General features: G+C 40.5%; 3 protein-coding genes across 3 annotated transcripts in view; 1 reads left to right on the forward strand and 2 right to left on the reverse strand.

The window, feature by feature from the left end:
• The first annotated feature begins 216 nt into the window (after positions 1-216).
• LOC110957177 (nodal homolog 2-A-like) lies at positions 217-2,604 on the forward strand. Its single transcript, XM_022203062.2, has 2 exons — positions 217-1,128; positions 2,055-2,604. The coding sequence occupies exons 1-2, from the start codon at positions 217-219 to the stop codon at positions 2,205-2,207; spliced, it is 1,065 nt and encodes a 354-aa protein (XP_022058754.2). The 3' UTR covers positions 2,208-2,604.
• A 1,853-nt stretch (positions 2,605-4,457) lies between these two features.
• Positions 4,458-10,087, reverse strand: LOC110957175 (eukaryotic translation initiation factor 4E-binding protein 1-like). The gene is made up of 3 exons (XM_022203061.2): positions 9,798-10,087; positions 4,872-5,054; positions 4,458-4,780 (listed from the first exon to the last, which is right to left on the reverse strand). The coding sequence occupies exons 1-3, from the start codon at positions 9,931-9,933 to the stop codon at positions 4,749-4,751; spliced, it is 351 nt and encodes a 116-aa protein (XP_022058753.1). The 5' UTR covers positions 9,934-10,087; the 3' UTR covers positions 4,458-4,748.
• A 1,641-nt stretch (positions 10,088-11,728) lies between these two features.
• LOC110957178 (ankyrin-1-like) overlaps positions 11,729-21,392 on the reverse strand; it is a 145,209-nt gene continuing 135,545 nt past the window's right edge. Inside the window, 4 exon segments of the mRNA XM_051938101.1 lie at positions 11,729-16,095; positions 16,310-16,405; positions 18,839-18,910; positions 20,364-20,634. Of these exon segments, the coding sequence (XP_051794061.1) occupies positions 16,337-16,405; positions 18,839-18,910; positions 20,364-20,634 (412 nt within the window). The 3' untranslated portion in view covers positions 11,729-16,095; positions 16,310-16,336.

Here is a 21,392-nt window from a genome sequence, read left to right on the forward strand (position 1 = left end):
AAATACATATATTTAATGTTAAATACACTAGCTGTTGTGCTGATGATGAAAAATGCTGTAATATTCATAATAAGTTACACAAACTTTATTTTATGTGGTATTTTCATGTAAATTTTTAAAGGTTAAAACTTTTTTTTACAGTATAATATATAAAAACCACGTTTTTAACCCTAAAATCAACAATAATAATACATTTCTTTACTGTAAATGTAGAAAATGTTTAATTGTAATTTTACAGTAGCATTCTGGCAACAACAGCTGCTGGAACTTTACTGTAAAAACAACATTTTTTTTTTTTTGGTACCGTCATGGTTTGACAGTTTTTTTTACCATAAAATTTACAAACACTTTCTACAGTTTAATGATATATTTATCTCTCTTCATATTTCACTAATTCAGATGATAACTGTGCATCCCTTTCTTGCAGAATCCGTTAATAATAGAACACATTTCCTCTTATTTCTACCAGGCTCCCATCGGGTTGGTAAGAAGTGGTCCATCGCCTTCGACATGTCCTCCCTGTCTGCTAATGACAACGTCCAGCTGGCTGAGCTTCGTATCCGTCAGCCGGCCTTCACGGAGTCGTCCAGCGTCGTGGACGTCTACCACTCCCACAAGCACCGCTGCCCCGGCTGCCCCGACAGCAGGCATCTCCTGGGCCGCCTCAGAGCTCGGCCCAGCTCCACGGCGTCTTCGTTCTCCTGGAAAGTGTTCGACATGACGGAGATGCTCAGCGGCTGGCTGCAGCGGGGACACGGGGGCAGGAGGACGGAGCTGCAGGAGGACGAAGTGGAAGAGGACATCCAGCACGCTACAGCTGACCGGGTCGTGATGGTGGTGTTCTCCAGCCAGAACAGTCAGAAGACGCTGATCCGTGTGGCAGAGCGCTCCAAGTACGTCAGGACGACCAGCAGCAGCGGGGCGAGGAGAGGCAGGGAGAAGAGGCATCCCCGGACCGAGAACAACGGTCCTCTCTGCAGGAGGACGGACATGTGGGTGAACTTTGAGAAGTTTGGCTGGGCCGATTATATCGTCTTCCCCAAACGGTACAACGCCTATCAGTGCCAGGGGAGCTGCCCGACGCCGGTGAACGAGACCTTCGGCCCCACGAACCACGCATACATGCAGGTAAGACCGGAACCAGTCAGCATACATGTCAAACAGTGTAGACCAGGGGTGTCCAACATGAGGCCCGCGGGCCAAAAGTGGTCCTCCAGAGGGTCCAATCTTTTTCGTAATATTTTGTCTATTTTATTTGTCTTTTGTCTCATGTTTTTGTCGTTTTCTCGTTTTTGTCTCGCCTGTGTTTTTTTTTGTCTCATCTTTGTCATTTTGTGTTTTGCTTTTTTTGTTGCTTGGTGGGTTGTTTTTGCCATTTTGTGTTTCCTTTCTGTCTCGCTTTTGTCTTTTTGTTTCTTCTTTGTCTCCTTTGCATTATTTTTTCGTCTCGTTTTTCTCCAATTTTTGTCTCTTTGTAACTTTTTGTCTTTTTTTGTTTAGTTTCGTGGCGTTTCTTTCATTTCTGTCATTGTCTTTTTCATTTCTATAATATTTTGTCTTATTTTTTTGGTCTTTTTTGTCTGACTTTTGTCGTTTGTCTCATGTTTTTGTCGTTTTGTTTCTCGTTTTTGTCTCGCTTGTGTTTGTCTCATTTTTGTCATTTTGTTTGCTTTATTTGTTGTTTTTGTCGTTTTGTTGTTTGTCGTTTTATGTCTCGTTTGTGTCATATGTGTATTTTTTTGTCTCGTTTTTGTCCATTAAATTTTTTCTTTTTTGTTGTTTTGATCATTAAATACCATATCATTCAGTTTCAGATACCTGTCATGAAATGTTTGTGCCTTTGTAGACACTCTGTGATCATAACTTGTAATGTGTAAATGACACATAAATGTTGTTATTATAGGGTATTATGCTGGGATTTTACTGGTCCGGCCTACTTAACATCAAAATGGGTTGAAAGTGGCCTCTAAACTAAATTGAGTTTGACTCTCCTGGTTTCTACCTTTAAAAAGATCTGTTCTAATCAGCTGTTTTCTCTTTTCTTCTCTCTCCAGAGCCTGCTGCATCACCACCACCCCGACAAAGTTCCATGTCTGTCCTGTGTGCCGACCCGTCTTTCGCCGCTGTCCATGCTGTACTACGAGAACGGGAAGATGGTGATGAAACATCATGAGGACATGGTGGTGGAGGAGTGTGGATGTGAGTAAGGAAATGATCTGCAAGCCTCCTAGAAAGGCTGGAAGAATGGAAGACTGAAGCCTCTGAGCTGTACAGGGCCTGAGGAGAGGCACAGAGTGGACGCTTGTCCACATGCACTTTAAAGACAGAAACTCTACTGCAGATCCTGGACACCGCTCATTAAATTCTACAAAATAAAGCTAAAAGGTATTGTTTGTAGGAGATCAGGTGGATGTATTTTGTGCTGTTTAACTGCATTAACTGGTGCACCAAGGAATGTTCAAACTCTTGTTTTTATGCCTGAATTTTAAACGACACTTAAAAGACTAATGTCAGAATGTTGGAAGTGCTTTGACTTTATTAAAAGGTTTGGGTCACATTGATCCATTTGTTTGCTATGTACGATAATAGAATAAATGATTTCATGCCTTGAACAAAGCGTCCCATGGTTTTAATTGCAAGTGTTTAAATAAGCTGTAAATAAGCTCCTAAATAAGTCTTTAGCAACAGATACTGTGAGATAGGGTGTTACAGGTAAGACCCTACAATATTACATTCACAGATTCACCTGAAGAAATTAAACATTACGTTGAAGAGTGGTCAGCACGTTCGCCTTGCAGCAAGAAGATCCCGGTTCAAATCCCGGCCTGGGATCTTTCTGCATGGAGTTTGCATGTTCTCCCTGAGCATGTGTGGGTTTTCTCCGGGTACTCCGGCTTCCTCCCACAGTCCAAAAACATGCTGAGGTTAATTGGTTACTCTAAATTGTCCGTAGGTGTGAATGCGAGTGTGATTGTGTGTCTGTATATGTAGCCCTGTGACAGACTGGTGTCATCCATCCATTCTCTATACACCGCTTTATCCTCACTAGGGTCATGGGGGGTGCTGGAGTCTATCCCAGCTGACTCGGGTGAAGGCAGGGGACACCCTGGACTGTCTAGGGTCGCCGAGGAGCGACACAAAAACCCTGGTTTCCAGGGGTTTAGGAGGCTATTTATTATTACCTCCGCCAAGGAGGTCATGCGATCGGGTCCGTTTATTTATTTGTCTGTCTGTGTGCGTGTCTGTGGACAGGATTTCTCGGAAACTGCTTGTCGGATCTTCATGAAATTTTCACCAGAGGTGGATCTTGGCCCAGGGAAGACTCCATTCAAATTTTGTGTTGATCCGGTTAAGGATCTGGATTCTGGATCCGGATTTAGATTTTCCAACTTCGTATCATCTTCCCTTGGCGGAGGTCAGAAATCTCGGATTGCTCTTGTTTGAAAGAGTAAGTTTACAACAACACAACATGTGAGCAGAAAAATCACAAAGTCTGTCTTTAGTTCAGCTGAAAATATGAGTTTTCGTCTTTTTTATTGACCAAACTTTTCAGGAAGTAGATGAAGAATAATTAAAGCTCTCATGCAGAAGTCCAACCTCTTTTGTTTCCTTGTGGAGAGTTTAATGTTAGAGTTTGTAAAGCTGCTGAGTTTTTAGAGTCACATGGATTGTTTTGACATTTAATAGAGAGTTTAGTGTCTGATTGTAATTCTGTTCAGTGAATGGATAATTTAAGTTATGAAGATACTTTTTGCTTTTGTTTCAGCACTTTTTATTGTTTAGTTGCTGATGTGGTCAACTTGAAGCTGTTGAGTGCATTAAAAACCTCCAAGACCAATGTTACAAAGTGGTTGCTGGAGTTATTTCAATCATGCAGATATTTATGGAAAATACTGAAATGTGTTGTGCTCATCCAGCCACAGAACTTTCATCCATATTTGACATGAAGACCCATTTTCAATACTGCCTGCCCTTTTTTTCAGATTGTTTTTAAGCTCAATGTTTTTTTTATTATCCCATAATGTTATCTCTATAATAAGATTTTAACAAGCAAAATGCTCTTAAATTACACCAGAATGCAGGAAATAGGATTAATAATTTTCAAAATTAAACCCACTGTCAGCATCCCACACAAACCAAACCTCACTCTAAGATCTGGTCACAAGTTGGCAGCCCTGTAAAGAAACTACACTCACCTACATCAGGTGGTCAGAAACGAACACTGAATATGTTTGACAGCCTTCCTGTATCTATATTTTAACTGCAAGCTCCAACAGTTTGCTCATAAATTAACTTTATTATAGTATTTGAATAATGACGTCAGTGTTTATAGCTTGTGTCTGCTGCCACCCAGCGGCCAGAGTCAGTTCCTGCAGGTTTTAATCCTCAACACACACGTCAATATCTTCCTTTTTATTAATGAATTCGCACCAAAAAATGTAATAAAATGAGTCAAATCACACAAAATATTCATGATTTAATTTTAACAAAACCTTGACATGCTTGTCAAACAGATCATAACAAAGACAAATGCCATCAAAGTGAAGAATCAGTGGTGTTGTAAAAGACTACAACATGTTGACACGTATTAGGCATTAAAAAAACATCTGGTTTTCAGAGGAAATCTGAAAGCAGATTACACAGGTAAGAGAGACTGGCTTCTCATTTTAAAAGTTTTTTTTTGTCTCAGTAAACAAAAACTAAGAACATCTTTTTTTGTGCTTTTAAATCCTGACAGCTGCCTCTCTTCAGATGTCCATTTCAAACTGGGCATCTTCCCCTGTGAAAGACATTGCAGATGCACAATTATAAAAGCACACAAAGGGCTGCGATTCATCTCCGTTTTATGCTTCAAACAGACGGGCGTTTACCTGCGCTCTCGCTGTGGTTGGTGTTGCTGCTGGCCGTCTGTTCCGGCTCGGTCCTGCTGCTCGGGGAGTCAGGTTTGAGCGGCCTGGTGACTCCTGGGATGTCAGGCAGGTTGGGAGGCGTCCGAGTCAGAGGAGACGTCCGACACTGCAGGAGGAACTTCCTGTCGTAGATGATTCTGGTACCTGTGGCAGAAGGAAACCAAACTAGTATTTAGCAGCGCCAAACATCACACCGTCCGGTTCAGTCATCAGTGTTTGACCTCAGTGGTTAGCACTGTCGCCTTGCAGCTAGAAGATCCCCAGTTTGCATCCCGGCCTTCCTGGGATCTTTCTGCATGGAGTTTGCATGTTCTCCTGTACATGTGTGGGTGTTCTCCCACAGTCCAGAAACATGCTGAGGTTAACTGGTGATTCTAAATTGAATGTGATTGTTTGTCTCCATGTGAATAGGCTATTTTTGTTTTCTAAGTGTAGCTGATGTAGATAGAGATTTGTCGCTTGTGTACAGAGTATTTTCCTCTCATTTGTTTCATTCTTTTAATTTCATTCTTTTAAACTTAATCTAATGATGAAAATATTGTTTCCCCAAACATACCTGTTTTGAGTGCAGTCGTTACTGAAGTATTTAACGAGGTAGGTAAGACTAGCAGCCACAGTTTGGTAGTTTTACCCAAGTTGTTATGGGCAACACACACCAGCTGTGTCACTTAATGCACGGCAACTGACCAGGAATGAACAGCAATGTGATAAAACTGCTGCCTTACTGTGACAGACTGTTACCTGTCCAGGTGTCCCCTTCCTTCACCCTAAGTCAGCTGAGACAGACTCCAGTCCCTACATGACCCAAACTTGGTATCCTGGTGGTCCAGAGGGTAGTTCTGTCATCTCAGGGTTTGAACCTGCTGGGCAGCTGTTGTCTTTCTGAGGCGTTTTTTCTCTCTGGACATGCTCGCTGTCGCAGCTTCCTCCCACACACTGGCGTTTCTAATTTTACTGGGAGCTCGTATTATTGTCTGGCTGTTTGTGTTCACCCTGTCATGAACTGGTCACCTGTTCAGTCCCACATTTACACCCAACTTCAGCACTAACAGGCTCCTGTGACTCTCTCGCTGTTCTCATTGATGGATGGATGAGGTCACATTGTTCTGTTCACATAATCCTCTTATTTTTCTAATTTAAACCCAAAGTCTGATTCTATAACTGCCTACTTCCCTTGTTTGTTATGAGTGCTAATCTAGCTAATTATTTATTTAGTCTCTCCTATGTCTTGTTTGAGCGTCTGTCTTGCATGGTTTAACTGTCAAAGCAGTTTAGAAAACATAGACTGTATATAAAGATGGACGTAGCATCTGGCTCCAGAATTGAAGCCAAACCGGAAGTGTCAAAAACTTGCAATATCACGCCGTCCGCTAGGGTTGGCTCCAAGAAGCTTTTTCTCCATAGACCCCAATTCATTTTTGGAAAAAATAAAATGTGATAGACTAATGTTCTACAGCTCAGGATTTTTTTCCCGTTAGTTTTCATGGTCAAAATGAGAGATCAGGTGGCCGATCTTAAAATAAATCAATACTGAATTTTAAATAAATCGTTAAAGTTGGCGGAGCCAGGGGGCGTGGCTATACTTGATAGACAGCAACAGAAGCCTCTGCAGTAAAATGTGGGCGGGATAAGAGAGTCTTCAGCCAATCCTGCCCCTAGTTGCTCTCCGGTCCAGTCTGTTTGATGACGCTTTTTACGTCACTGGCTCCAAAAAATCCAAAACGGCGACCAGGAAGTAGCAAAATCCGGGCTTCATTTTCTCGGCGTTGAAACCAACGGGTGACGTCACGGTTAGTTTACGCCTGATAGAAAGTTATTTTTATTGTGAAAAGTTGTTTAGAATATCCTACTTTTTGTTTTGTCTGAACCCCAGCAGATAACCCTCACAACAATAAAATAAATCTGATTTGGCCAATTAGATTTCTAGATTAATAAAATAAACAAGTAAAATAATATGAAAAAATCTTTACATGAAAGAATTCTCAGCTTTACCCGGTAACAAAGGGTGTAATCATTTACTATTCTACTTTTCATCAGTGTAAACAAAGACTCAACAACAAAAAAAGGACAGGAAAGCTCTGAGTTGGAGTTTTGCTGCTCCATGAACAAACTGAAACCTCACTTCTGTAGCTGAAGCATTGTTCATTTGCTGCTAGCCTGCTCGCCTCGGCCCGTTGTGTCTCACGTTTCTCTGCCCTCACATCTCATTCAGCTGCCTTTCCCGCGAGTCTCTCGTCTCATGAATGAACTCCACCGTCTCAGACTGCAGCTGTCAGCTGGACTCAGCTATCTCAGCACATTCTTCTGCCGTCCTTGTTCTGTTCTGCAGCCTCAGTGGGTTCAGTGTAGCGGCTCATGAACCGGTTCTTCAGCTGCTGCAGGTTCTGGTTGGAGTGAACATATCTGAAGTTGGAGTCTGTTCACATTTCAAAACACCATCAGTAACAGTAACCTGGTCAGCCTGCAGATGAGGAAACTCCAGAGCAGACCCGGGTAATGTACAGCTGACCCAGACCGGTAAAAAAAAGTCATCATGTCACAGCCACCACAGATATTCAAGCTCATTTATCTCACTGAACAACAACAAGAAGAACTGAAGAAATGCAAACAAACAAAGCTGGATGCATTGATATAGCTGCCATTGTATTGTTTCATTTACTGTTTAAATGAGATAAATATGGAACTCATTCTGGACTCATTTTCTGCAATTATGGATCATTTTCAAGTCATTTTGGCCAATTTTTGAATCATTTTGGCCAATTTTTGAATCATTTTGGACAATTTTTGAATCTTTTTGGCCAATTTTTGAATCATTTTGGCCAATTTTTAAATCATTTTGGACTTTTTTTTGTCAATTTCAACAAGTTTTATGTCAGCTTGGATCTTTTCTCATCATTCTGGATCATTTTTGTGTCTTTGAGATAATTTTTGAGTCATTTAAGACAAATTTCATGTCATTCTTGACTTAATTTCTGTCAATGAACTGACCTGAAATATTCACATTTAGCACCCATTAACATCTAGATGCACAAACCTCAAATATCCCACTTGTGTAGATGCTGATAAAGGACACAGTAAATGTTTTCTTCTCCTGTCTTTCCTGCGTACATGCCCCTACATGCCCGTGACCAATACCCCAGTTTTCCTGTCACCCTATCAGTGACGTTAACACACCTTCACTGACCTAACTCAGGTTTATCTGTTTAAACTGTCCCACCTGCTGACGTTACAGAACACAGTATCAGTTCTCGCGGACATGTGCATCTGCTTCAACTTTCTCACAGCCGGCGAAGGGAAACACCTTCTGCACTTTTATCGACACGTTGGCAGCTTCCCAAAGCCTGTCAGCGTTTCAGAGAAAAGACTGAAGAAAAGGGCCGAACCGAGCGCTAACAGAGTGCAGAAATAATATAGATTTTATATCTTTTACGCATTTCTTCCTCGTGATTAACATCAGTTTACATTTAATGGAATTTTGTTTTCTGCCAAAAACTAAAACGGCAATTTTAGTGTGAAGGTTTTGTAAAGAATTCTTGCTATCTGAGTGGATCAAACTGAACAATTCTTCCTCATTCTGCAGGAGGCATATGTGATCGACGGACTTTTAAATGTGCAGTATCATCGGACTGTTTCCTAATAGGTTTCTAGTGCAACACATCCTTTTACTAACACTTTCAGCTCATTTTCTGCTAATCTGTTTCTTATTACTACTCTACAGGTTACATATTGTGCTTGAGTTATTTGATTTTACTCTTATTTTTTCTAGACACTTCACACTTTCAGACACTTTGCATTCTTTCTATTTTACTACTAACCTCTGTGTAATCGTGCAGATTCCACTAATCTTTCTTTATTCTTTATATTTCTGTGCAAAATAATGTCCTCTGGATTGAATAAAGAAGATCTTATCTTTTCTTGATTGCACCAATGTGCAACTCTGACAGGTTTAGAAAGTCTTTCATTTCAGCTGCTGTCAGATTTTAAAATGCAAAGAAATAACTTTGCATTTTTTATTTAGTTTTTATTATCTTTAGTATTTATCCCCTGCTTCTTTTTAACTTATTAGTATGAAAGTGTGTGGCGTTATGACACCGTAAAGGATTATTAAAGGATCAATCTGTGTAATTTTAAATCCACAGAAGATATATGTTGTATTTATGAGGTGTAAATAATCAGTGTTCAGCTTTAACAGAACCACTGTGATCCAGCGTCTAGTAAACATGTCGCTGCTGTAAGAACACGACTATAAATAGGACGTGACAGACTACGGTCAGTAACCTACAGCAGCACACTGGATCTACTGGTCACAAATGACTGAATCCAACACAGATAGTCATTGCAAAAAAACACCTCTGCACCATAACAGAGAGTCTGATTCTTTAAAGCAGAGAGAAGATTAAATGAATGCATGTGTGGATATGAAGCGTGCAGATGATGAGTTCACTTTGGATTCTGGTGGTCTTCAGCCTTCAGTCAAACATTAACAGGAGTGTGGATCAGACCTCCAGCTTTGGGTGTTTCTTTTACCATGAGCTGTTTTTAAGGCTGGATTCCAAAAGTCACCAACATCTGGTTTTAAAACTGTGAAAATGCCAGTTAAAGTTGAAATAATGACGCTTAGAAATGTAGTCCAGGTTGATCTGGTGACACATGGAGTGACTAAATAATGCAGTTTATTCATGTTTATACTGAAAATGACACTAATTTATTAACTCCAGTGTTTATCCTCATATTAATGCTCTGTGTAATGAGGTGGATGTCAAAAAACTGTAACTCTATAAACACATGGCTCTGGTTTTAAAGTACCAGTTTAAATCTGTTCTTTTTATCTAAATATTTCTAATCAGAAATAAATCTTAATTTCCTCCTGATCCTGCTCATTATTACCTCCCGGCGTGGTGCTGAACAGAGTCCCCCCTGGGGTCGTGGAGTAATCCTGGGGCATGTGCGCCGCATCGTGGATGGCGACCCGTCTGACGGCGGGGATGTCCCGGCTCCTGGTGGTCTGTCCTCCCGCTGACATCTCTCTAAAACTCCGTAAGGACCGTCCGTGGTTCGTAAAAAGCTGCAGGTACCGTCTGTTACAGCTGTGAGGAGGTTATAAAGCTGCAGGAGCTACCTTATGGCTCCACGTGGTCTGAGCGAAAACCCAAAACAACCAGGGACTTCCGGCAAAACATCACGAGGAGCGGAGCGCTGTGATTGGCTGAGAGCAGGGGGCGTCACAGGCGGCGGAAGTTGTAGTTTTCTAGGGTGAAACTCGGGCAGACTAATAATTAAACAGCTTAAAGCACAAAAACAGACAATATAAAGGTATAAACATTTCAATAAATCAGGGCCACTGTCTAAAATCAGAATCAACATTAAGTTTGTGCACACATAAAAGGAACTGACTCTTTTTTTAACTTTCTCTTTCAAAGTACAAACACGCATTTGAACAAGCACAACCGATTAAAAAAAAGAGTGTTTAACTACTAAATAATAAAAAAACAAATAATACTAAATACTAAAAAATGAAGTTTAATACTGGGTCACTATATATTTGAGGGAAGTCCATGGGATATATCTTGCATACATTTTTATTAAAAGTAAAAAAACAACAACAACCAATGTCCACTGTGATCACGCCTTTACAAATTTAGTATCTATTTATTATACCTACTTATTTATTAATAAAAAATGACTGAATATCACTAAAATGTCAACCATGTTACAAAAGGTTCTGCAATAATATATTCATCCGTCCAGAAAGACTTGAAAATGTTCCATAATTATGGAAAATTAGTCCAGAATGACATGAAATTTGTCCTAAATGATTTAAAAATGATTCCAAAGATGCAAAAATTATCCAAAATGACAAGAAACGATCCAAGCTGACATAAAACTTGTTGAAATTGACAAGAAAATCGTCCAAAGTGACTCGAAAATTGTCCAAAATTACTTGAAAATGATGCATAATTATGGAAAATTAGTCCAGAATGATGTGAAGTTTGTCCTAAATGATTCAGAAATTATCCAACAGCCAATAAATCATCTACAATGACGAGAAACGATCTGAGATGACATAAAATTAGTTGAAAATGACTCAAAACTTGTTCAAAATGACTCAAAAATTATCCAGGTCAGTATATAATTGAAGGACTTTTGAAGTCCATGGGATATATCTTGCAAACATTTTTACTAAAAGTAAGAAAAAAACTGTTTTTTTATGTTCATTATGATCATGTCTTTACAAATTCCATAATTATTTATTATGGAAACAATCACTTATTAATTAAAAGTGACTGGACATCACTAAAATGTCAACTATGATACAAAAAGTCCCATAATTATATATTGACCCGTCGAGAATGACTTGAAAATGATCCATAATTACAGAAAATTAGTCCAGAAAGACATGAAATTTGTCCTGAATGACTCAAAAAATGATCCAAAATGACAAGAAAAGGTCATAACTGACAAATAACCTGTTAAAAAGATCAGAAAATTGTCCAAAATTACTTGAAAATGATCCATAATTAAGGAAAATTAGTCCAGAATGAGAGGAAATTTCTCCTAAATGACCCGAAAATGATCCCAAAGACACAAAAACGATCCAAAATGACTTGAAAATTGTCCGGGTCAGTCTATAATTGAGGGATTTTTGAAGTCTATGGGATTTAAATGCAGGACGTAACAGACACAGAAAGAAAATCACAGAGGAAATGTTACTAAAGCATCACTCGGTAAATGAAATGACATCAGCGTCTGACATCACAGCAGCCAACGAGGTGACATTATCATAGAGCAAACAGTAAAAAGCTTCAGAAAACACAGCATTTCTGTCACATCTTTGTTTATTAATTCTTGTAAATGGTCTGAGCTGGTGTACAGGGTAAGATGATCTATACATATCTTCATGTCAGAACGACTCTGATTGAAAGGCTTGTATACATATTCACGATTGTTTATCCTCTCTCCAGGACAATACAAAAGAAAAAAAAACAAGTGGTCATAGCTACAAAGCCTCTACATTCCCCATGATGTGGGCGTCGGCCTAGTCTAGATAATGCTTAAAGAACATCCATAACAACTCTATGAGGGTGCATAGCATTCTAATTAAATATATTTTGTCATATATTTATACATATATTTTCATAAAAACATCTTTTTTGTGCATGTGCGCAGTTGCATTCCTTAGGATAGAGTAATATGATATTGCGTTTACATCGTCATGTATCCATTCTAAAGGAGTATAGGTGAGCTCTAGTCTTCGCAACAGTTAAAATTTTACAATACTCTTTTTTTTTTAAATACATCGTCGCAGGTTACGCGTCCTCTCAAGTCAAATGCTCTCTTCTACCCTCTGATCCGAGGAGGTTTTAGAACCAAGCATCATCGTCATCGTCACACACACACACACACACACACACACACACACACACACACACACACACACACACACACACACACACACACACACACACACACACACACACACACACACACACACGGTGGAGGTGAATTCATCAGCATCACCGACTGGTTTCATTCACACAGAAAATCCAAAATTATGTTCGACTCAGAGTGGAAACAGGTTCGCAGAACATAAAGCTACTTATTCCATTTCATTTACTGTAGTTTACATTTGATTATTTAACAAGGAAAGATCTACTAAAGTCAAAGTTATGATCCTTAAGATTTTACTCCAAACTCAAGAAACAAAACAATTTTTGTGTTACCAGTAAATTACCATCTACACCAGGGGTGTCCAACATGAGGCCCGTGGTCCAAAAGTGGTCCTCCAGAGGGTCCAATCCGGCCCTCAAAGTGTAAAAATTACAGAGAAGACATTAACTGCAGACTGTAAATTAGTAAAACTATAAATTTAAAATCATTTTGATCATAAAGTAAAATCTTAGATTGTTTTTTTGTTGTTTTGTGTCTAATTTTTCTAATATTTTGTCTGACTTTTGTCGTTTGTCTCATATTTTTGTCATTTTGTTCCTTGTTTTTGTCGTTTTGTGTTTCCTTTTTGTCTCACTTCTGTTTTTTGTCTCATTTTTGTCCATCTGTTTGTCCCTTTGTATTTTTTTGTTTTATTTTTTGTCTGTTTTTGTTTTGTTCCTTGTGTTTTGTCTAATTTTTTGTCTCTTTTTTGTGTCTCATTTTTGTCATTTTGCATCTCATTTTGTTTGTCTTGTTTTTGTTTGTTTTTGTCTTTTTTTCTGACTTTTGTCATTTTGATTTAAAATTGAATTTATTTTGCCTCAGAAATTTCAGGTTGTTCATAATACTTTGTAAAAAAAAATCTGTAAATGTGAAGTTTTCAGAATGTACTTTTTTCACTAAAACAAAGGAACCATGTGGAGTTGTGGTTATTTATATATTATTATGCTGTGATTTTACTGGTCACTGGAGATCAAACTGGACTGAATGTAGAACCTGAACTAAGATGGAGAATTTCTAGTTTTTTCATGCTACGTAATTTAAACCCCCACCACTATGACACAGAGACACGATTACAGAATCTCTGCGACGCTACACGATTGACCGGAAACAGCATTGAAATGAGGATTTACACAACGCAAATCTTAAGGATTATAACTTCAACACAGGATTAAGGAACGCATTTTGTGGAAAATGCCTGAATCCAGCCGTTCCTCAACATAATGACCAACTTAAATCACGGTGGGAGTCACACTCCTACGTTATCCAAAAGCTGGAAAGCTGAGTAAATACAGAGTGGGCATCTTGTTTGTCTTTTGGTAGGTGTTTTGAGGCGTTTTCTCAAATAAAACCCTGACATTAATTTGTTGAACTGGTTTAGACTGTCTGGCATTAAAAATTAATTTGGATGAACACAGAGAGGAGGCTGCAGGAGGATCGACGCTCTCTTTGCTTTTTGGTCGATCAAATAACGAACCCACGCACACACCCATTCTCACACACAAACCGCCCAGCTTCATGCATCCACCAAAAAAAACAAACAAACAAAATAAACAATCCCACCCCAAAGTTTTCCTCTGAAACGCTCCCATCGTGCACCACGCTCGTCTTCCAGAGGAGGACTCGGAACTTAAAAACATTTTGTTTCTGACGCAGCAGAACTGAAAACCTGAGTGGAGGAACAGTGGAAAACGTGATATGTTCAAAAACATGTGCTATATATCGGATGAGCTTCTCATGCACGGACAGGGCATGGAAAACGTGTGCATCAGTGACGTCTAACTAAAGTGTTCATTCATTCACTCGGTGTCTCGGTCATTCAGGCTACAGGAGCGTTTACAGTACTTATGGGATAAACGGTGATTCTCAGGAAATGTGTGCTACTATGATTTAACCCCGTCACAGCGCTGCCGTCAGGTTTCTGCATAAAGAGATGCCAGTGTGTGACAAACATCAACTTAAACTACTCAGAAATGAAGAGGAGTCGGGTGGATTCCACCTCACGGCAGCAGCAAACTCAGAGAAAGAAACCAACGTATCCTGGTTTAGGTTTTGCTACGTTAAGTGCTGAAACACAAACAACCCTCTGAGGCCTCCACGGTCCCAAACTGCTACAGCTGAGTCATCTGATCCTGCGTCACCACGTCCTTTCCGGCTCGTTCGCTTCGAGGTCGACGGAAGCAGCTGCGACGCCAAACGCTGCTCGTCCAGACGGAGCTTTTGTGTTCACTGAGGAGTTCAGTCCTTTCACATCCTCACACGCCTGAACCCCGGCTTCCATCTCTTGCTCTTGTTAGGAATTATTGCTGTGGCAAACTGTCCGACGCTCCGACCAGGCAGGAGATGTGTGTGTGTTTCTGGATATGTGCTCTTTATGTAGAAGTGTGTGTGGGTTTCGCTTGTAGTTTGCATGAAGGTGTGTCGACGGTTCACGAGTCTGGGGTCCGTGTTGATAAGACAATCACAGTGCTACCTGTCTGTCCTCGCTGCACGCTTCCTTCACAGTCACATGTCAAATCCTCACATGGATCACATCTTCTACGTCGTCTCCGCTCTCCAATGAATGACCCAAAGTTCGACAGTGAGGCGCTGCAGCCGTTGCAAGCAGATAGAAGAGGGAGCACAAAAAGATCCAACAGAAAGTCTGAAACGCTGGATGGAGGACCTACGGATGCTGATGAGAGGATGTGGTAGTACTGCATATGGACGGAGGCTACTGAGGCGACATACGCTACCGGGAGAAACGATGGAAGAACGCAGAAAAGGTCACAAGAGAGGAAAAGGTCAAGCTTTGCGCTGTAGAGCTGCTGCACAATGCGATCAAGCAATCCGCCGTATTTCCAAAGAAAACATTCCCACCGTCCAGAAACCACGTTTCCCCGGAAACCACGAGGAGCGGCGGAGCCTCGGCTCTCCACCGGGGTCAAACCGGGCCGAAACAAGTTCCAAAGAAACAGAGAAGCCGAAAGAAAGGAGACGTAGGCACACGCAGACGAAGAACTCACGAGCTCATTCCAGCGCTGAGCACGCCGTGACATCACAGGGACAGCAAGCCAATCATGGGGCAGGGCTCAGCGCCAAGCCAGAAGCAAGAAACACATGCGGTAGAGAAGAATACACGCACACATACACACACCGACACACGTCCACGTAGCATAGAGTGCATATATCACACTGAGAATAGGAGGGGAGGGAGGCTCAGCAGCTGTACAGAACCATCCAATGAGGGACTTTTTTTGGCTGTAGTGTTATTGGACTCAACTCGCCGACACAAACCGCTCCAGCTGGGGAGAAAAAAGGTCCTTAAAAAGGCCCGCGACCCACACATGGGCCAGCCCCGCACCTCGTACCCCTTCAGTTTGTAGATAATGACAGTTCAACAGGTCAAAGGGCATGCACCAGCAGTCATCATGCGATTACAGTTCACAGGAAGCACTTTGTTGCTTTTTTTTTCTTAGTTGTTTTACTAACATTTATGTTTTTTATAAAAAGAAAAGAACCGTCATGCCTTAGTCTAGTTGATATTTTTCTTTACAAAGATTATAAAACTACAAGTTGAACTCTTTTTGTTGTTTTTTTTTTCCTCCTCTTCTTTTGTTTTGTGGTGCTCCATGGTCACGGGGTTGAGGATGGTTCTGTTTGTCATTTTAGAGTTTGCACATCGTTGTCCTTGTCTTTTTTTCCCGCTCCCTGCTCATTTTCCTCTGCGCTCCGGTCGTGTTTTTGTGGAGGATGGTTTGGCAGTGGCTTTCCGGTCCTAGAAAACAGAGACACGCGGCATGAACACACAAAACACGGGCGAAATCCCCCCCGGCCTTCCATGACATTACAATCAAAGTGTACTTTAGTGTGAATCAGTGAAAGAAAACAGCAGGTGAGCGACTATCAGGCTCTAACAGAGTCCAATAGTTTGCCATACAGGCTTCTATCCAAGCACTGGGATGCACGAGTGCTTGTGTTTTGTCCCGTACCTGGAGGACTGGGCAGTATTGTGTATTTCAGTGTTTAACCCTCCGCAGACTGGAGCGCTGCACTGACTGAGCGCCCTTTCTCACATCCACCCCCACCTGGAGCAAGGAGGGAGGGAAGGAAACAACACTCGGACCCGTTAGCTGCTGAAGCCTGGACATGAAACCAGAGCAGGAAACTAACTCGTCTGTCCACCGGCCAGCTTCTGTGTTTCACACGTCCACCAAACATCGCAGCTTTACGACAACCCTCGTGTCGTCCCGCGGGTCAAAACTGACCCGCTGCAAAGTTTGAAAATGTGGAAAAAAAATATAGATTTTCACAGTGAAACTTCTGATGTCCACATTTCCAACATTTCTGGGAGATTTTTGAACATTTCTTGGTGGGAAAAAAGAAGTGTTTCTTAGGAACATTCACAAAAAAATCAACCAAAATCCAGCGAATTTCGCTGGATTTTGGTTGATTTTTTTGTGAATGTTCCTAAAGAAAATATTAGATGTTTTACTGATACATATGTAATAACTTTAGATATTTTTAGGATTTTTTTGGGAAGATTTTTACTCATTTTTTTTTTACTCATTTCTTGTCAGATTTGGGGGATTTTTAAAAATAAACCTTCAAGCGAAACTTTTAAGGAATTATTGGAATTTTCTTCCTGAAGGTTTTGCAAATTTTCAGAAATTCGAGTAATTTTTTTTGCTAAATTTTTGGATTTTTTTTCAGAGAAGGAAACTATTTTTTGGTGGCTGTAAATGAGGACAACAGGAGGGTTAAGAAGTGAATCAGGAAGCCAGATCAGATTACAGACGGAAGCATTGGCATACCTGGAATTTATTCAGAAAACACACAGTGAAACTTCTGATGTCCACATTTCCAACATTTCCAGGAGATCTTTGAACATTTCTTGTTGGGAAAAAAGAAATGTTTCGTAGGAACATTCACAAAAAAATCAAGAAATTTAGTGGATTTTTAGTAGATTTATTTGTGAATGTTCCTAAAGAAAATATTAGAAGTTTTACTGATACATATGTAATCACTTTAGATATTTGTAGGATTTTTTGGGAAGATTTCTACTCATTTTCTCATTTTTTTACTCATTTCTTGCCACATTTGGGGGATTTTTAAAAATAAACCTTCAAGCGAAACTTTTAAGGAATTATTCGAATTTTCTTCCTGAAGGTTTTGCAAATTTTTAGAAATTTTGGGAATTTTTTTGCTGAATTTTTGGATTTTTTTTTCAGAGAAGGAAACTATTTTTTGGTGCCTGTAAATGAGGACAACAGGAGGGTTAAGAAGTGAATCAGGAAGTCAGATCAGATTACAGACGAAAGCATTGGCATACCTGGAATTTATTCAGAAAACACACCTTTTCTCTGAGGAATTGTTGCAGTTACAAATATTTTTGGTGTTTATTTTCTTCCTGTGCACTGGCTAAACACAAAAAAGAAAAAAGCTAAAATTGACATAATTTTACACAAAACTCACAAAACTGTTGGCGCCCTCAACTCAATATTTGGTTGCACACTTTGGAAGAAATAAGTGAAACCAGTCGCTTAATAAAAACCATCAACAAGCTTCTTACGCCTCTCAAATGGAGCTCTGCATCGCTCTTGTTTTGCAAACTGCTCCAGGTCTCTTAGATTTGAAGGGTTCCTTCACAAAGGAACACAACATTTAGTCAGAGCTATCTGGAACTCAACGATTTTACTTTATGATCAAAAGCACAAAAGTCAGACAAAAAACAAACAAAAAACAACAAAAACAAAATGAAATATCACAAAAACAACACGAAATGAGACAATCGAGACAAAATGACAAAAATTGAGACAAACTACATGAAAAAAAATAAAAGAGACAAAAAATTTGGCGCAAAAAATGATAAAAATGACAAAAATTCTGACAAAAAAGACAAAAAACAACAAAAACAACTATGACAAAAATGAGACACAAAACAACAATGAGCAATCTAGTGTTTTACTTTATGATCCAAACAACTTGTCATGGTCTAGAAATTATTTTAAATTTATAGTTTTACAAATTAAACAGCAACTTTGAGATCTCTCCATCGGTGTTAAACGGGACTTAGATCCGGACTCATTGCTGGCCACTTCAGAACTCTCAAACTATATCAGTTTTGTCTTTTTTCTTCTTCTTTTTTTTGCGTTTTTCCAATGCACATGAAGGAAACAAACATCTGTTTCCCAAAAGCATTTTGCAGTTGCAGTAATTTCTGGGAGAACTGTTGTATTTTCTGCTAAACTCCAGCGCTGCCAGTGCTTTTGTCCGTGACTGTTTATGGTCATTCTGCACCATTTCAGGATGCTAAATGCTCTCTGAACCGTTTGCTGGTTTGTTTCCTTATCTGCCGATGGGGACAGAACACTTTTTACCAACGTTTGGCTGGTGGCTACTGTTAATTTCCCACCCTGTGCACCAGGCTACGTGACTCATTCACAGTAAAAAGCTGTCTGCTCGGTGTACAGTGTTGCTGCGTGACTCAGTGGAACGAATAAAAAACACGTGTGACTCACCTTTCTAGCCAGAACGCTTCCGTGTTCCTCGACAAACTGAGCCCCGGCAGCAAAATCCTCCTTCTCCTCTCTCTGTAAAAACACAATTTATACGTGAAGAGCTGCTCAGGATCCTCATGAAGCAATCAGAAATGTTCAAACAGTAAATCATCTGACATGGCAGCGCTGCCCCATGTGTTGCACCACACAACACATCATTTTAGTCTGGCTCTGTGATCAGTAGGGCTGGCCTGAATAGTGGTTCTGGCCTCCGAATATTCGGACCCTATTAAAGACGAATATCCGAATATTCGTTCCGCCCCGTAACGTCCGACGGCGGTGGGGGGGTGCTTGTGGCGGAGACGGCCCGAATATTCGGATCCATTCGTTTGGTCTCGGGTCCAAATTTTGCCTTCGTTTTGTCTTCAGTTAAACTGAAGAATTCCCAAACAGCGGAGGTCTTCAGCGTCTTGTCTTGTGTTTATGCAACGAAGTGAAGCGTGACGTCAGAGTCGGCAGCAACCCGGCTATTCTGGTGGTGGTAAGAAACACGAATGGAGGAGCCGAAATGAGCCGAACACGACGGGATGAGCCGAAGTGGGCCGAAGGGAGACGAGCTCCGAATGTTTTCGTCTGGGGGGAGGAGGGGGTGATCACATAGACATATGTGTATCTACTGCGTTTCCATTACCCTTAGATATGCGCAAAATGTAAATAGCGCAATAAAAAACTGGTAATGGAAACACCTGAATTTCAAAAAAGGACTAAAATATCACTAAAAAGTTTTTACGCTCTCACGAGGTGGTTTTTCAGACGTTTCGATATTGAAAAATATCGCAAAAGAGCAATGGAAACACTTTTTCCACAATTATACGTCATCGGACGTGACGTACCTGGTCACATGACCAGTTCTCTCGGAGTAAACATGGCGCGGTACGTGTGGACAGAAGAGGAGACCGAGACTTTTCTTGCCATTATTCTTGAGAAAAACATCACTGCCATACTAGACAGCAAACAGCAGAGGAATGCAGTGTTAGAAGGAGATAGAAACGGAAATGAGGGAGAAAGGGTTCGACATCGAAATCTTGCGGGATGATATTTTACGAGAGTTACGATGCTTCTGCCCAGAACAACCTTCAATGGAAACACGTTCAAAGCGCAAATATACTTTGTCGAAATTTTAGAAGTATCACTTTTATTTTGCAAAAAACTATAATGGAAACCCAAGACAGCAACACCTCATATTCTTTCCGCCCGGTAACGTCCGACGGGGGGGGGGGGGTGTATCCGGATACCGACGTAGCGAAAGAATATTCGGATATTCGGGTCCAGCCCTAGTAATCAGAATGATCAATCATCGCTGTGGATGATTGCTGAGCCGATAAGCGAGACTAAAACTGCTGATGACCGCGATTCAAAAAGCAAAAAGAAAACTTGAATGACCGTCTTCTGGTTTGATAGTCAAAACATAAGAGAACTGGATGGACAAAGATGTTTTCCCCCTCCAGGCGCAGGATGCGGCGGGTGGTCGGCGTGGAAACCTGACCTGTCCCCGCCTCTGCTCCTGCTCCCAAGCTCGCTGGCCCGCCTCCTGATGGGAGAAGCCCAGCCCCTTGTCAAACGGCTGCGTGCCCTGCAGGAGGCGCCCACGCAGCACATGAGAGTAACCCGTGTCACACACCGGAGTCAGCAGGGCCTCCTGGGCCACGTGTAAGCCCGGCACGCCGCCGTCACGTCCCGACGACACCGAGCCCACCCAGCCCTGCAGGGAGTCTTTGTCCGGTAGGTAGGGTTGGAACGCTCCGCCTCCCACAACGCTGCAGAGCACAAAGCAAATAGTAAGAATGATAACTTTATTTATAATGCACTTTCAAGTCAAGGTGCTTTACAGGGCAAGCAACACATAAATTACAGTAATATGAAGGCTGAGAAGACACAACAACATCAAGGACAACGATAAACAACAATGTCGGACAGAAGAGCGTTCCATAAAGACGGTGCATGGAAATAAAAAGCTTCTTCTTTTTAACTCTAGAGCAGAGGAGACAAATCCATCTTAGTTCAGGTTCTATAAATAACCACAACTCCTAATGTTTCCTTTGTTTTAGTGCAAAAATGTTCACATTTAAGGAATTATCTTTCTACAAAACATCATGAACAACCTGAAGTTTGTCAAGAAAAATAAGTTCAATTTCAGCAGCATTCAGCCTCATTGTATCATTTTCACATTACAGAGTGTCTACAAAGGAACACATCGTTTAGTCATCTGGAACTGAATGATGTGGATTTTACTTTATAATCAAAATGACAAAAGTCAGACAAAAAAAAAGACAAAAACAACAAAAGCAAGGCAAAATACTACAAAGACGAGAAACAAAATGACAAAAATTGAGACAAACTCCATGAAACCAAATAAAGGAGACAAAAAATTTGATAAAGAAAGTTACAAAGGGGCAAAAACAATGAGATAAACGACAAAAACAATAAACAAAATTATAAAATTCTGACAAAAAATCAACAAAAACAAGAGAAAATATTACAAAAATGAGACACAAAATGATAAAAGAACAATCTT

Source organism: Acanthochromis polyacanthus, chromosome 18, assembly GCF_021347895.1.
Source record: "Acanthochromis polyacanthus isolate Apoly-LR-REF ecotype Palm Island chromosome 18, KAUST_Apoly_ChrSc, whole genome shotgun sequence".
NCBI classification, from domain to species: domain Eukaryota; kingdom Metazoa; phylum Chordata; class Actinopteri; family Pomacentridae; genus Acanthochromis; species Acanthochromis polyacanthus.

What these genes read in the sequence shown, in the direction of transcription:
- LOC110957177 (XM_022203062.2), top strand. Translation starts at nt 217, where the DNA reads ATGTTTAATTGTAATTTTACAGTAGCATTCTGGCAACAACAGCTGCTG. An exon ending in CGAACCACGCATACATGCAG is followed by an intron (nt 1,129 to 2,054) that starts GTAAGACCGGAA and finishes TTCTCTCTCCAG; the next exon opens with AGCCTGCTGCATCACCACCA.
- LOC110957175 (XM_022203061.2), bottom strand. Translation starts at nt 9,933, where the DNA reads ATGTCAGCGGGAGGACAGACCACCAGGAGCCGGGACATCCCCGCCGTC. An exon ending in GTTCAGCACCACGCCGGGAG is followed by an intron (nt 5,055 to 9,797) that starts GTAATAATGAGC and finishes CTTCTGCCACAG; the next exon opens with GTACCAGAATCATCTACGAC. An exon ending in CAACCACAGCGAGAGCGCAG is followed by an intron (nt 4,781 to 4,871) that starts GTAAACGCCCGT and finishes TGTCTTTCACAG; the next exon opens with GGGAAGATGCCCAGTTTGAA.